The sequence below is a fragment of the Squalius cephalus genome (assembly GCF_949319135.1).
Source record: "Squalius cephalus genome assembly, chromosome: 10".
Lineage (NCBI taxonomy): Eukaryota > Metazoa > Chordata > Actinopteri > Cypriniformes > Leuciscidae > Squalius > Squalius cephalus.
In genome coordinates this window covers 37,455,779-37,470,877 of record NC_137131.1, presented here as the reverse complement: position 1 = coordinate 37,470,877, position 15,099 = coordinate 37,455,779, and the positions used below count along the sequence as shown (strand labels likewise).

Sequence of the window (15,099 nt, the reverse complement as noted above, 5' to 3'; positions counted from 1 at the left end):
GAGCTGCTCAGAGATACTAGAGATGTAGAGACTGAGTGAAGGGTGCGAGAGCGAGTAATAGTTTCATACTACAGTTTCTGGGTTCTGTTGAATCAGCGTTTTAACACTTTTGGTGTTTGTTGGCAGTTGTTGCTGTGCTGGTGTCACCATTGGTTTCACGCTTGGTTTACTGATGTTCACTTTGTGTTTGTCGGGTCATGGAATCTTTGACAATCTCATTTAATCAGAAATTATCAGGAAAATTTTAATTCAATTAATTACATACCGGTAATATGCTGATTATTTACTCAAATTATTAGGAATGAATCACTTGAATCAATATTTATGGATATTGAAGATGTTCATAAATAATCTAAAGACATTACTGTGGCAGATTGTGCAAAATCATTGAATAGACATCACAAGAAAACGACTTTAGAAGTCAATGCATTGTTTGTTTTATTTCCATGTAATTGAACATAAGCCTATCACAAGTGTACAGTCCACAGCAATCCATATCTGTCTGCGGTAGACAAAAGGCCCTTCACACAGAACATGTTCTTGCATTCCTTCTCAACACCCCGCATTCTGTCTCATTTTGAGCTGTCTGCTCTCTGTAAGTGTGGTTTGTGAGGCGCGTTGCCTGTGGAGAAAAACATGAACTTGGTACTTTGAGCTTTATTTGCTTTGATGGTAAGAAGACCCCTTATACTGGGATCTGTGTATGGGTCTTGTGCAATGTTGTTTTAGTATTATTTATATACTATCATAGTATTTATTAATAATTTGAATTTTAGCTTTTATTTTCATATATTGTTTTCATTTTAATTTTAGTTTTTGTAATTTTGCAATTTTTATTATTTTTTCAAATATTTTCTTTTACCTTTTAATTTACATTTATTTCAGTTTTAGTTTTAGTAGCCTAATTTTTGTAGTTCAACTTAAAGGGTTAGTTCACCCAAAAATGAAAATTCTGTCAGTAATTACTCACCCTCATGTTGTTCCAACCGCGTAAGACCTTCGTTCATCTTCGGAACACAAATTAAGATATTTTTGATTAAATCTGAGAGCTGATCACTCCTCCGTAGGCTGCTATGTGACCGAAACTGGCTGGCCCAGAAAAGTTATTAAAGAGATCGTTAATATAGTCCAAGTGACTCCAGTGGCTCAATCTTAAGTATATCAAGCGACGAGAATACTTTTTGTGCGCAAAAACAAACAAAAATAACGACTTTATTCCACTTTTAATTTCCTTCTCTCTGGGCCTCTAGTTGGTTCGCGTAGTGTTTTTGCGTAGCGTGTCTGTGTTACACGTCACCACGTAGGCTCACTATTGGCCGAAGCTGGTCATGTGTGTGATGCGTCTGACGTGCAACACTGACGCGCAGCGCAAAAACACTACGAGGCCCAGAGAGAAGGAAATGAAAAGTGGAATAAAGTCGTTATTTTTGTTTGTTTTTGCGCACAAAAAGTATTCTCGTCACTTGATATACTTAAGATTGAGCCACTGGAGTCACTTGGACTATATTAACGATCTCTTTAATAACTTTTCTGGGCCAGCAAGTTTCGGTCACATAGCAGCCTACGGAGGAGTGTGAGAAGGCTCAGATTTCATCAAAAATATCTTAATTTGTGTTCCGAAGATGAACGAAGGTCTTACGCGGTTGGAACAACATGAGGGTGAGTAATTACTGACAGAATTTTCATTTTTGGGTGAACTAACCCTTTAAGCTTACTTATTGCCAAGGCTACATTTTCATTTAATATAGTATAGGCTATATATTTCTGTCATGACAACTCTCTGAGTGTTTGGCACGATAATGAGAATGACAATGTTGATATATTTGGTCTTGGCGGAATGGATCTGCTGCCCTGCAGCAGAGCAAGTACAGGACTTGCTACTGCCAATACAAACACGACACGCTGCTGTGAGCAAGTAAGACATGCTGCTGCTGTACAATATAGCATACATGAATTACCCATAGCAGATCTATACAGGTGGAGCTGGGGGAGGTGGAGGGTTTCTGAAAGTGCTGCACTGCTACAGCAAATGCTAACCAAGTATTTGAAGGTTGAGCACACCAGCTCATTGGCTACTGATACAGCAGGAACCAATCAGCTGTGCCCTATAGAGAATGATGTGATTGCAAGCAGTTTGAGTTAAGACCTATTAGGCTGCTCCATATATTCAGATTTATTTAACTTTACCAAAAACATTGTTTAATAGTTTCAGTTATAGTTAACAATATTTGCATTAATTATTTATTGCACTAGTTAATAAACTACCTATAGTTAATCGCATTACATTTACCAAATTATTTTAAATTGACAGCACTAACCCATTTATTATTACTATATATATATATATATATATATATATATATATATATATATATATATATATATATATATATATATAAAAATAGGGCTGTCAAGATTAACGTGCAAATTTTTCTCAGTTTTATGCGTTAAAAATATTTAATGCAATTAATAAAGCATCCGTTTCTTTCTGTCTTCCTTTAGCTACCGTTTCAATTATATGTCCATGCTCTTATTCATGCAAATGCTTTTAAACCATTCAAGCGCATTAAGACAAGACACAAAAGAGAACTGGTGTGGTACTGGTGTGCGTCTGTGAATCTCCTGTCTGTGTGACACACATGTGACTCAGGCACACAGAATGCCGTTTCAGACAGCACGCAAAAACACAAAATTTTGCCAAAATGCCCGTGTGAAATGATTACAATAAAAAAATATATTAAAAACTGTAATGTTAGATGCGATTAATTACAGATTTTTTTTACAGATTAATTACTTAATTTCTTAATTGATAGCACACTATATATACTGTATATATATGTGTGTGTGTATATTTATCATATTGATATATGTACATACCTGTGTATGTATATATACATGTATGTATATATACATATATATATATATATATATATATATATATAGTATATACAGTATACAGTATAAGAATATATATATATATATATATATATATCCTTTATGGATATGGATCTTCATCCTTTATGGATCTTAACATCTTGCACATACAGATGATTTTATCGCTGACCTGCTGTCCTTCATCCACTGTCCATTTTTTATTTGTGCACATGTCAGTGTGCTTCTCTTTTATTATTAGCTTCTTCTCTCTCACGCCATGTGATGAGAACATAATTTATGTTTCACCAGTAATAATAACCTTTTAAAACAAAGCTTGTTGGAGTAACGTGAACACTCTACATCCAACAGCCTACTTTACAAGGTTTAAATATGTGCTGTTCGTTGAGTCAGTGTGAACCAGCCTTTATGGCAGTAAGACAGTTGGCTAATGTCTGCTGTAAGGGCCAGTGAGAGATGAGAACGCAGGAGTGATGATGAGTTAGTGTTCAGTGGAGAGATAAAAGAGTGTGAATCAGTCATCGCTTCACTCCTCCGTGCTCTGTTGTATTTTATTGACAGTTACCACGGACACAACAGCAGAAAGCTGCTACCCACATTATGGGCTGCCTTAGATACGTGTGATGAAAGAGGAAGAGAGAGAAGCGGACGGAGGATTGGGTGGAAAGATAAGGATGGAAAATGTGTGTATGGCAGCAAGAGAAGATGAAATGGATTGGAGGAAGTGGAGGGAGACGGAGCTCCAGACAGCTCTGGGATCTCTCATACTATTAACTCTGTATGCAGGGGTAAGGTTGCTATGGAAACCCCCCTTTACATCCCCTATACCAAGGTTTCCATGGTGACGGGCCTTTGCTCGTCACTTTGGGGTTCCTCGGACACACTCTATCGCTCATTGTTGGGTTGCCGCGAGGATGCTCGGGATACTGCAGAGGCCGTCCTGTCACTCACACATCGCGTTCCCATGGGAACCGACTCCTGTGGCCTGCTGTGAGGTTGTCATGGAGACAGCCCACGGGCAGGTAGCTGAGGATAAGTGGGGTGATGTAAGGGTTAGTAGAAGGAGGTTAAAACGCCCTGTGTTGTATCTGCAGAGAGGAGTCTCACAAGCACTTACACAGACGCTGGTTGTCTGTCACGCACTAATGCAGTTACAGACACGCGCATATGATCGATGCCATGCATTTGACGCTCTGCTGGGCAGCTGGGACATTCCATCACACAACTCACCTGACACGTTCCCTGCTCACATGCCATAATAACTCCTCGCTGAGATGGAGACCTTCAGAGGAGGCCTGAGACATAGTTGTTCACAGCACAGCGCACCCTGCTGGACAGAGGAAAGAAAATGAACTATTGCTTCCACATTATACTTATGACAACTCAGTTAACAGTGTTCAGCGCACATACATGAGACTGAGAGCGCAGATTAGTACTATCGCTGTCAATTGATTAAAACATTGAATCATGTTCTCTGCATTAACATGAATTATCTTGAACCTGCTGAAATGTTCCTATAAATATATTTTCTTTCCAACTGTGCATAATGAAATAATAATAAATAAATGTATTTTCCCCACTAACCTGCAGCAGTCCAGTGCTCATCTTTTCATTAACAGCGTTTTTCTCTACTGATCATATTTCATATCTGTTGAGTTTCTGAAATACCTGTCTCTGAAAATGTCCATATTTTTTAATCTTCTTGCTGACACTGCCGTTTAGTCAACTAGGTGACTACAGCCAAAGACTATAGAATAACACAAGACGCGGCACTCACATTGTTTTGAATGGGAAAAAGTGCAACGCTTCCTTTGGTGGAATAAGTAAATACTTGCAATACTTGAGTCTGAACAAGACCGGAATCAGACTTAAGTTTGTCTCAAGTCTCAAAAATATGGTCTTGGACTCAGACTTGGACTCAACACTGAACAAGTATAGCACTTTTCAAGCAAAACATTTTACAAAAAAAAGTTAGTTTGGTGATGATAAAGATGAAATGATAGTACAAACATACAGCTCATAAAGAACACAAACAGTATTTGGAGACTTTCTTGTTGTCAAATGTTTGTGGAACATAATATTTTTTAAAAAACAGCATAATTTGTTTACACATGCTACTTAGATTGATATTTTATTATTGATTATTAGTGAATCATATTCACTCCATGACTACTTTTTTTCTCCATTCTGTCACCTGATGGAGTTTGGGTTCCTTGTCACTGTCGTCTCTGGAATGCTTAGTTGGGGACTCTTTAATATTCAACAATATTATTGACCTGACTGTACTGACGCTGCTGTGTGAGATCTGAACTGAGCTGGAAAATGACATCATTGCTTTATAGATGAAATTAACTAATTTAAAGGAACACGCCGACTTTTTGGGACTTTAGCTTATTCACCGTATCCCCCAGAGTTAGATAAGTCCATACATACCCTTCTCATCTCCTTGTGTGCCGTAACTCTGTCTGACGCACCCACCGCTAGCCTAGCTTAGCACAAATACCAGAGGTAAATGGCTCCAGCTAGCATACTGCTCCCAATAAGTGAAAAAATAACGCCAACATTTTCCTATTTACATATTGTGATTTGTATAGTCACAGCGTGTACAAATAACAAGGTCACATGATGAGACACAGCCATCTTCTAACCGTATACATACTGGGAACTATATTCTCAGAAGGCGAAGCACTGCTACTTGGGCGGAGTGATTTGTTCGGAGTACCTGAGAAGCCCCGTGGTGAGGAGCAGAGAGTTCACTCAGAGTTGATGTAAATCACTCCGAGTAAATATGTATGTGTATTTTTCAGGTGTGGAACTCACCGGAGAAAAAGATGTTGATTTGGCGGCAAAAATTCAAGAGCTGCTGGAGTTCTTGAATGAAAAGCAGCATGAGCTGGAAGTGAGCGCAGAACACACACACAAACGTCTGGAGCAGTGCTTGCAGCTACGACACCTTCAGGCGGAGGTCAAACAGGTGTGTGTTTAAAATCAATTGCTACATCTCAGCTCATGCTCACATTTTGGGACCCTACTTGAAGTCACCTGATTTCAGGAAAAAAGCCTGTGCTGTGCTAATGTCCGAGATTCTGACTGATGCCATTAGTACTGAGTGCCCAGCTAATTGCCTTTATCGTTGACACTTTGAGCTCGCACACACACACACACAAACACTGTCGCTCATATCCAGACTCTGGCAGTGCGTGGGTGCAGACTGCAGCCCTGCATTTCAGAAAAATGAATCAATCAATTCACTTGCAGTATTTCATAGACAGCATTGCTTTCTTACTGGCAGTGCTGTCATCTCGGGACCTCTCAGCTTTATCTTTGCTCTTTAATTGATTATATTGTATCTTATTTCTATATGTACTTTCTTGCACATCAGTTTGGTTAGAACATGAATGTAAATGTAGGCAGGGTGTTACATAATGTGGGAGTGGGGACTCCCTCCAGCTCAGCTTTAATGTTTCTGCACCCTTAATGTTTCTGCACATTTCACTGATTCTTGAGAAATGGAACGAAACATTGAACAATTTGCCATTAGTTTTGAAAATGGCAGCATTTCCACTTTACTATGAATCAGAGATGTTAACTAGAATGTTCTTTAAACAAATCATCTTACTTACTGACCTCATATCGTCAATAAATATTTGAAATAAATAAAAAGTACAATAAAATGAACAAAAGTAGACGTACTAAATAGTCCTGAGAGAAGGAAAAGGGTCATTAAAAAACCCAAATTGTAAAACCAGTAATAGTTTTGGATTAGATTTGGATTAGAATTTGCATTTTATTTAAACCACCATGTTTATATTTTGCACAAGTCATGTCATAAGTCTGTTCAAAATACTCCAGTCTTCAGTGTAACAAACATACACACACACACACATATATACATATACACATACATACACACTGTAAAATGTGATCAGTTGACTTAACTTAAAAAAAAGTGAGAAAACCTGTTGCCTTAAGTAAATAAACTTCATGTGTAATTGAAAAAATTAAGTTATGTGAACTTGACAATTCCACACAACTTAATTTTTTCACTATACATTATTATTATATACAGGTGCTGGTCATAAAATTAGAATATCATCAAAAAGTTGATTTATTTCAAGAATTCAACTTAACAGGTGAAACTAATATATAGACTCATTACATGAAAAGTGAGATATTTCAAGCCTTTATTTGTTATAATTTTGATGATTATGGCTTACAGCTTATGAAACCCACAAAATCAAAATCCCAGAAAATTAGAATATTACATGAAATCACACAGTAATTACACAGTAACACCATGGTCATTGAACCAGGTTTTGGTTATTTTGGCAGTGTGGGCAGGTGCAAATCCTGCTGGAAAATGAAGGAAGCATGAAGTGCTCTGAAAATGTCCTGGTAGACGGCTGCGTTGACTCTGGATTTAATAAAGCACAGTGGACCAAAGTCCTCTTTTCTGATGAGAGCAAATTTTGCGTCTCATTTGGAAACCAAGGTCCCAGAGTCTGGAGGAAGAATGGAGAGGCACACAATCCAAGATGCTTGAAGTCCAGTGTGAAGTTTCCACAGTCTGTGTTGGTTTGGGGAGCCATGTCATCGGCTGGTGTTGGTCCACTGTGCTGTCCACTCAACGCAGCCGTCTACCAGGACATTTTCAGAGCACTTCATGCTTCCTTCAGCAGACAAGCTTTATGGAGATGCTGACTTCATTTTCCAGCAGGATTTGCACCGGCCCACACTGCCAAAAGAACCAAAACCTGGTTCAATGACCATGGTATCACTGTGTAATTACTGTGTGATTTCATGTAATATTCTAATTTTCTGGGATTTTGATTTCGTGGGTTTCATAAGATGTAAGCCATAATCATCAAAATTATAACAAATAAAGGCTTGAAATATCTCACTTTGCATGTAATGAGTCTATATAATAGATGAGTTTCACCTGTTAAGTTGAATTCTTGAAATAAATCAACTTTTTGATGATATTCTAATTTTATGACCAGCACCTGTATATATACAGTGTGTATTTATATATATAAATATAGCTACTAATTAGACATACTTAAAATTAGGCATACATATACATATGTATACATATACGTGTGTCTAATTAGTAGCTAACAGCACCAGTTAAAGGTCCCGTTCTATGTGATCCCATGTTTCAAACTTTAGTTAGTGTGTAATGTTGTTGTTAGAGTATAAATAATATCTGTAAAATTATAAAGCTCAAAGTTCAATGCCAAGCGAGATATTTTATTTAACAGAAGTTGACTACAAAAAACGGCTGGATTGGACTACACCCCTCTACATCCTTCTTTAGTGATATCACTAGAACCGTAACCTCCGCCCACAGGAACACAGGCGTATTGATGGCGAAATGTCAACAGACGTGGTTGATGTTTATCTATAATCGGATACCGCAAAAGTTTAATTCGAAGTTGTTAGTTTGCTCTGTCCATTTCACCACGGACTGTTTTTCTAACCTGGAATAATATCAAGCAGGCTTCTCTCAGCGTTTCATACTGACGAAGGGGGCAATTTCAACTATATTCCAGCAAGCGGTAAGTAGTGATTTAATATGGAAGTAGCGATCACTCTTCACATCGTTCGTTTCTCTTAGTAGGATGAAAATAATCTTACTTAAACTGTGATTAATATACAGAAAGCGATCAAAGAACAATCCCTTTCCAATCGCCCAAGCCTGCTGTCGGTGACACAGCGCGAGTTTATCTGGACTCTTGCCAAAACTCGTTATGAAATCAATGACGCTGTTACACTGCACAACGAATCTCTTACTGTATTTATATACCTCATGTTTGCATTGGTGAAATCATTAGTGAGAGTGCAGAAACTGCGTTGCAATGATAAGATCTTTCACGCGATCAACAGACTGTCATCTGCTCAGTGCTCATCATCACTGCAACCTTTTATGTGATTGTAATAAATCTAAATACTTAAAAAACTTCTCATGATTCGTTAATCCCGATAGCTGTAATAGTAAAAACGTATAATAGCTGTAATAGTAAAAGTTTTCCAGATAGTTCCACATGTAATGCCAGATATTTCATATGCAAGCATGTCAGCCAATCACAGCAGAGGGCGTTTACATTGAAGTCTCACAGCAGACACGCCCCTTCAAACAGAGTGTTCAAACCAGGGAATGAAATCAGGCTAGGAAATATGCCTTTTATTTCTAAATTATAACAATTTTTGATCTAAAAAACATACTAACATTATAAGGGCACCCCTGGAAACATTATAAAATAATAAAAATAATCCATGGAATGGGACCTTTAAACAAATTAGCTGCTGACAGTAGCAACAATTCAATAGATGGAGCTGAAAATCGGTTGGGAGCCATCTTATATTGTAAATTTATAGTTGAATGCTAGATTTGCAAATATTTATTATTTGACATGGCACATTATTTCTGTATCTGACAGTGTTGGGACTTTGAGTTACAGCAAGGAAAACACATTTCAAAATTTTTGTCAGAAAAGGGAAAAAGCAGGAGGCTACACCAAACCCTAAATGAATACCTCTGAATATGTTAACAGATTAATCCAAAATAATTCATCGCCTCTCATGTTTCACTTCTGTAGCCTGTTTTGTCACATGGCCGTGTGTGTGTGCATTTGCATACACGCGCATGATCATTTACATGCGTGTGATGGTCTGTGCAGGTGCTGGGTTGGATCCGTAATGGTGAATCCATGCTGACGGCGAGCACAACGAATGCTGGTTCCCTGTCTGAGGCGGAACAACTTCAGAGAGAGCATGAACAGTTTCAGCTCGCCATCGAGGTACACACACACACACACACACACACACTTGTCTGGTGCACTATCTTTGTGGGGACTCTCCATAGACGTAATGGTTTTTATACTGTACAAACTGTATATTCTATCCCCTTACACTGCCCCTATCCCTAAACCTACCCATCACAGGAGACATTCTGCATTTTTACATTTTCAAAAAAACTAATTCTGTATGATTTATAAGCTTTTGTACCCATGGGGACCTCGATTTAGGTCCCCACGGTGACACGAGTCCCCATGAGTCTGTGTGCATTCAGGTTTAAGTCCCCACCGGTGTAGAAAAACATGTCCACACACACACACACACACACACACACACACACACACATATTTTGCTTAATAGATTCAGCAGGGGGCAGATGAATCTGCTATAATATACTATAATATGAACATTAATATTAAATATTAAACCTTGTGTACATTATTACATGCAATTAGGAAACAAAAATTCTGCTAATAGAAAACAGATTATTTATTTAACCCTGCAGGTGGTAATAAACACATTTTGGGGAATGTTAGTATGGGTTCTCATTGTTCTCAATATAAACAGAAGATAAATTGATCTATAAATTATAATGCCTCCCTTCGTTATATTCATCAAAGTCATGGAATACCAAACAGCTGAGTTGATTTTTTCTGAGTTTAGAAAAAAACAACAATTACTCAGCAAATTTATGAAGTAAGAAGCACATTAGTCCAAAATGAAGACCGAGTTTTAATTCAGCAAATTGCTGCGTATAATTCTCCACTAACGACAGCCTCTCTAAATCAAAGGAAGTCAGTGCTGAGTATTGGCCAAATTTTCCCTTTCGCCAAATATATGTTTTAATCATCTACAGCAATGGTTCTCAAACTTTTCAGGCCAAGTACCACTTTTCATCAACTCATATTTGCGATGCCAAACAAATGTGCGAATTTAGGCTGCTAGTTTTATTCATCCAGCATGTGCTCTTGTGAAAGAATCAGACTGTGCTTCACCACTGATTGTTTTGGCTTTGAACGGCAGGACGTCTAACTGAATGTGTCTTAATTGCCCTCCTAAGGAGCCCCTCTGTGACCTTACCCGCCTCTTCTGCGGTCCTGGCAGTTAACAAAATTAATTTAAGTACACCTCAAGAATTAAAACGAGCCCCTTCTTGAAAGTAAGGGTGTGCAATTTTGAGAAAAAAAAAGTTCTATATTTTCTGGAACAACGACAATTTGCCAATTTTATTTATTTACATATTTGCTTATTAGATGTATGCATGCATCATCTTATGTCAAATTCTTTCATTTAATCAATAAATTAAATTATTATAATACACTGCAGAGATCTAATTCTAAGGTCACAGTCTTAATGAGTGAGTCATTTATTCAACCAATTTGCTCAAATGGCTGATTCATTCAGCAAGTGACTGTGGCTGTGTTCGAAATCGCCCCCTATACCCATATTCACTATTCCCTACATTACTCCACTAATATAGTCCACTTTAAGGAGTGAATGAAAACGAGTGAGTGAATTCAGACACTGAGTGCGTCGGAAGGGCTGCCGCTTTTGCATAGTTTGTATTTGTCTTTTAATAATCATTTTAAACTTAGCAAACTGGCAGCTCCAATAGTAATGAAAGATTTATCTTGAGCTCTGTCATGTAAACTAGCATGTATAAACCTTAATTAAACAATTTAATAATCAATTAAAAAGGAATTTATACCTGTATGATATTACGCTGTACCCACATTAGACCAGCGGTTTGGAAAATAGATGGATGGATGTTTCAGTCGCGAACGCAATCTTCTGGCGAGAACAAGAATTCATTCGGCATGACCCTCACAGTGCATTATGGGTATTCTCTAGCCATTGAGCATACATCGGTCGGTTGCGGTGCATTATGGGATTGAAAGAGTGCACTCGATAATTTCCACTATGGTTTCGGACACCACTGCAAATGGCTGCCCCCTCAAATAGTGCCCTATTGAAGAGAGCTGTGATTTCAGCTGTGATTTCAGACACAGCCTGTTGGATCATCATAAATGGATCATTGAATCAATGATTTGTTCAAATGTGCTGATTCATTCAGCAACAAAGTGCCACTGTGTGTTGCTTGGAAGACGCACAGAAGTTTCGCTGTGAAACTCAGTTTGGTATTATTTTAAATTGAGCAAAAACCAGAGTGTCTAAAATGTAACACAATATTTACTTCTTGTTTATTGAACTGTTTTTTAAAAAAAAAATCAATATCTAATTTGCAATCGTGTTGATATTCTGAAAAACTAGCATGCTTGTTTGTGTGATATTGCTTAACTATGGTATATTACAGAAAGATAAGACCCCCATATATTGATTTTCATTCTAATTACATTCTACTAGGCTACATCAGTAAGTGAACGTGTGAACTCTAGACAGGTCTTAGCTTTTTTAGTTTATTTTGTTGTTTTTTTGCAAAGTGAGTGACATTTTTAGTGTCAGCTTCCACATAGTTAAATATTGTTAATTATTTAGCCCTACTTGAAAGTCCCTCTCTTTGCCCACAGTCTCTGCTCCACGCCGACTCCCTCCAGCGCACCCACCAGAGCGCCCTGCAGCTCCAGCAGAGAGCGGAGCTGCTGTTGCAGGCCGGTCATTATGACCCAGACGCCGTCCGGGCCTGCGCCGAGACCGTGGCCCTGCACTGGCAAACCCTCATGCTGAAGATGGAGGACAGATTAAAGCTGGTTAATGCCTCTGTGGCCTTCTACAAGACATCTGAACAGGTAGGTTGTAATGGAGTATGTCATGGTTACCATCAATATCAACAAGTGTTAGTGGCCGAGATTGTGGTTGAACTAGTAATAAACCTGTAAATTTCAATTTAAATGGGTTATCAGCCTTTTTTTAGATTAAAAAATGTTATGTACATGTGAACCAGATGGATGTCTTTGGCCATTGCAGTAAATGCCATGTTTTTTTCAGTGCCTCACGCCATGAGGGCTGCATTTGTAAGATGCCCTGTGAGGTTTTTTAGTAGCTCATTTGAAAATTTCAAGACTCTTTTTGCAGTATACATTGAGTTCACCTTTGAGTTGTAGCCTTCATTTAAAGTAATATTTTAAGGGCATAAGAAGCTGTATATTTTAGAGACTACCGTTCATAAATTTGGTGTCAGCAAAATAAGTTTTGAAATAAGTCTCTTATGCTCACCGTAGCTGCATTTATTTGATCAAAAATACAATAAAACAGTAATATTGTGAATTATTATTACAATTTAATATGTTAAATTGGTGCTTAAGTATAATTTCTTGAAAATTATGTTGAAAACGGTTGTGCTGCTTAATTCCTTTGTGGAAACTGTGATGCATTTTGTCCATGATTCTTTGATGAAAAGAAAGTTCAGAGAAACAGCATTTATTTGAATTTTATTTTTTATTTTTGAAAATCTTTATTGTCACTTTTGGCCAGTTTAATGCATCCTTGCTGAATAAAAGTATTAATTTCAATCAATCAGTCAATCAATAAAATCTTACTGTCCCCAAACTTTTGAATGGTAGTGTACATTAGTCTAACCTGTGGTAATAAAGTATGCTTTTAAAAATCTAAAAAATACAGTTCATAGATAGAGCCCATATGCATTGCTGGCACTTCACATGGGGTCACATGAGATCCTTTGAGATAAAAGAGCCATTGGCATTGATGAACGACTTGCCTTAAAGGTTCATTGATTTGGATATTTGGATATTATTGCCCAATAATCATGCTCATTTGTACCTAAACAGAAATGTTAGCTCCCCCTAGTGTCAGTTCCAACATCTTCCGAAAATACACACTATTATCAGGGGTTTTTTCTCCAATGAATGCAATAAATATTTACCAAATGTTTTATTTTTCATTTAATGGTGGCAATTTTATATATGTCTCTTTAGTGTCATTACATTGTATTGTATTAAATATATTATTACCATCATATCTGTGATTGGCCACCCTGCTCTCTGACTGACCACTGTAAACCATACAAAGACTTAAATTAAGCTTTGTGATGCTACTTTGTATGTGTGTAACATAGTGTATGTCTACCTCAGGTATGTAATGTGTTGGAGAGTCTGGAACTGGAGTACAGGAGAGAGGAGGACTGGTGCGGAGGTCATGATAAATTGGGCTCAATGGCAGAGACTGACCACGTCAGCCCTCTCATCAACAAACACCTGGAGCAGAAAGAAGCCTTTCTCAAGGTACACCTCACACCTACACATACACAGACTAAAAACACCTGCAACAACAGAAGCTCATCAGCTCTCTCACCAATTTGTCCTTTTTATATTTTTAAAAACTGCATCTGCAGCAAAATTTCACCATATGTGACCACATATGTGTCAGTTAAAATAGGTCACAGCATGTAAAAAATATTTTCATTTGTAATAAAGAAACCTTGACTAAAATATTTCCTCAACACTCCTAAAACCTCACTTGCTATCAACATGGTAAATGAAGAAGTCACTGTACAGTTTAGGCTTATGTGCACTGACTCTACGGAATGTTTTATTTCTCTGGTTCTAGGCGTGTACTTTAGCTCGTCGTAACGCAGAGGTCTTTCTCAAATACATCCATCGAAACAATGTGAGCATGCCTGGGGTCGCCACCCACAATCGAGCCACTGAGTCCCAAGTCAAAGGTCAGGACTACTTAAAGGCATTATACCTGCAAAATATACAGTTGGTCTGTATGCGATTGTGCCTGAATGTTTGTAATTGTGCATTGATGTTGTCTTGTGTGTTTTTTTATGTTTAGCCATTCTGAGTGAGCTGCTACAGAGGGAAAACCGTGTCCTTCATTTCTGGACTCTGAAAAAAAGACGTTTAGACCAGTGCCAACAGTACGTTCTGTTTGAACGACACGCTAAACAGGTGAGTGAGAGAGTTTTATACAGGCATATGTTTTGAAGCATTGAAGAAAAAGAATTACACTTCAGCATACTTTTAAAAATAGTATTTGTTACGGAAATAATATAGTTAAGACTATAAAAGAATATACTTAAGTGCAAACTTAATGTAGTGTTTTTAACCCACTTAAGTAGGTCTTAATTTCATCTTTATATGTAATTTCATAATTACTTTTATTGTCCTTGGTTATAGTGTACTGCCAAATGTACTGACAAGAATTTATGGGAAAGTATTTAATATCATTTATTAATTCATTGATTATTTAAAACACAATGATTTCAAATGTCTTTAAAGTATAAATATAAAATATATTAAATATTAAATATTAAATAAATATACAATTTTAATTTATTGCAAAGCGCACTTTTTAAGTGAACTTAAGTGTTAAGCAACTTAGTCATTAAAAAAGTGTATTCTCTTTAAGTACACTTAAGTGGCATTTATTTCATAAAAAAAATGTAATACAGTTTTTAAAAAATCATAATACTGTACTAGATTTGAA

The 15,099-nt window shown here is 37.3% G+C and overlaps 2 protein-coding genes across 2 annotated transcripts in view; one reads left to right on the top strand and one right to left on the bottom strand.

The window, feature by feature from the left end:
- The window catches only part of iqcb1 (IQ motif containing B1), a 78,650-nt gene extending 77,619 nt beyond the window's left edge, over positions 1-1,031 (bottom strand). The window contains exon 1 of the mRNA XM_079884784.1: positions 971-1,031. Within this exon, the coding sequence (XP_079740910.1) occupies positions 971-1,007 (37 nt within the window). The 5' untranslated portion in view covers positions 1,008-1,031. The remainder of the gene's footprint in view (positions 1-970) is intronic.
- Positions 1-15,099, top strand: part of kalrnb (kalirin RhoGEF kinase b) — an 89,651-nt gene that overhangs the window by 40,690 nt on the left and 33,862 nt on the right. The window contains exons 15-20 of the mRNA XM_079884771.1: positions 5,700-5,866; positions 9,573-9,692; positions 12,219-12,437; positions 13,740-13,889; positions 14,215-14,329; positions 14,446-14,561. Coding sequence (XP_079740897.1) covers positions 5,700-5,866; positions 9,573-9,692; positions 12,219-12,437; positions 13,740-13,889; positions 14,215-14,329; positions 14,446-14,561 — 887 coding nt within the window. The remainder of the gene's footprint in view (positions 1-5,699; positions 5,867-9,572; positions 9,693-12,218; positions 12,438-13,739; positions 13,890-14,214; positions 14,330-14,445; positions 14,562-15,099) is intronic.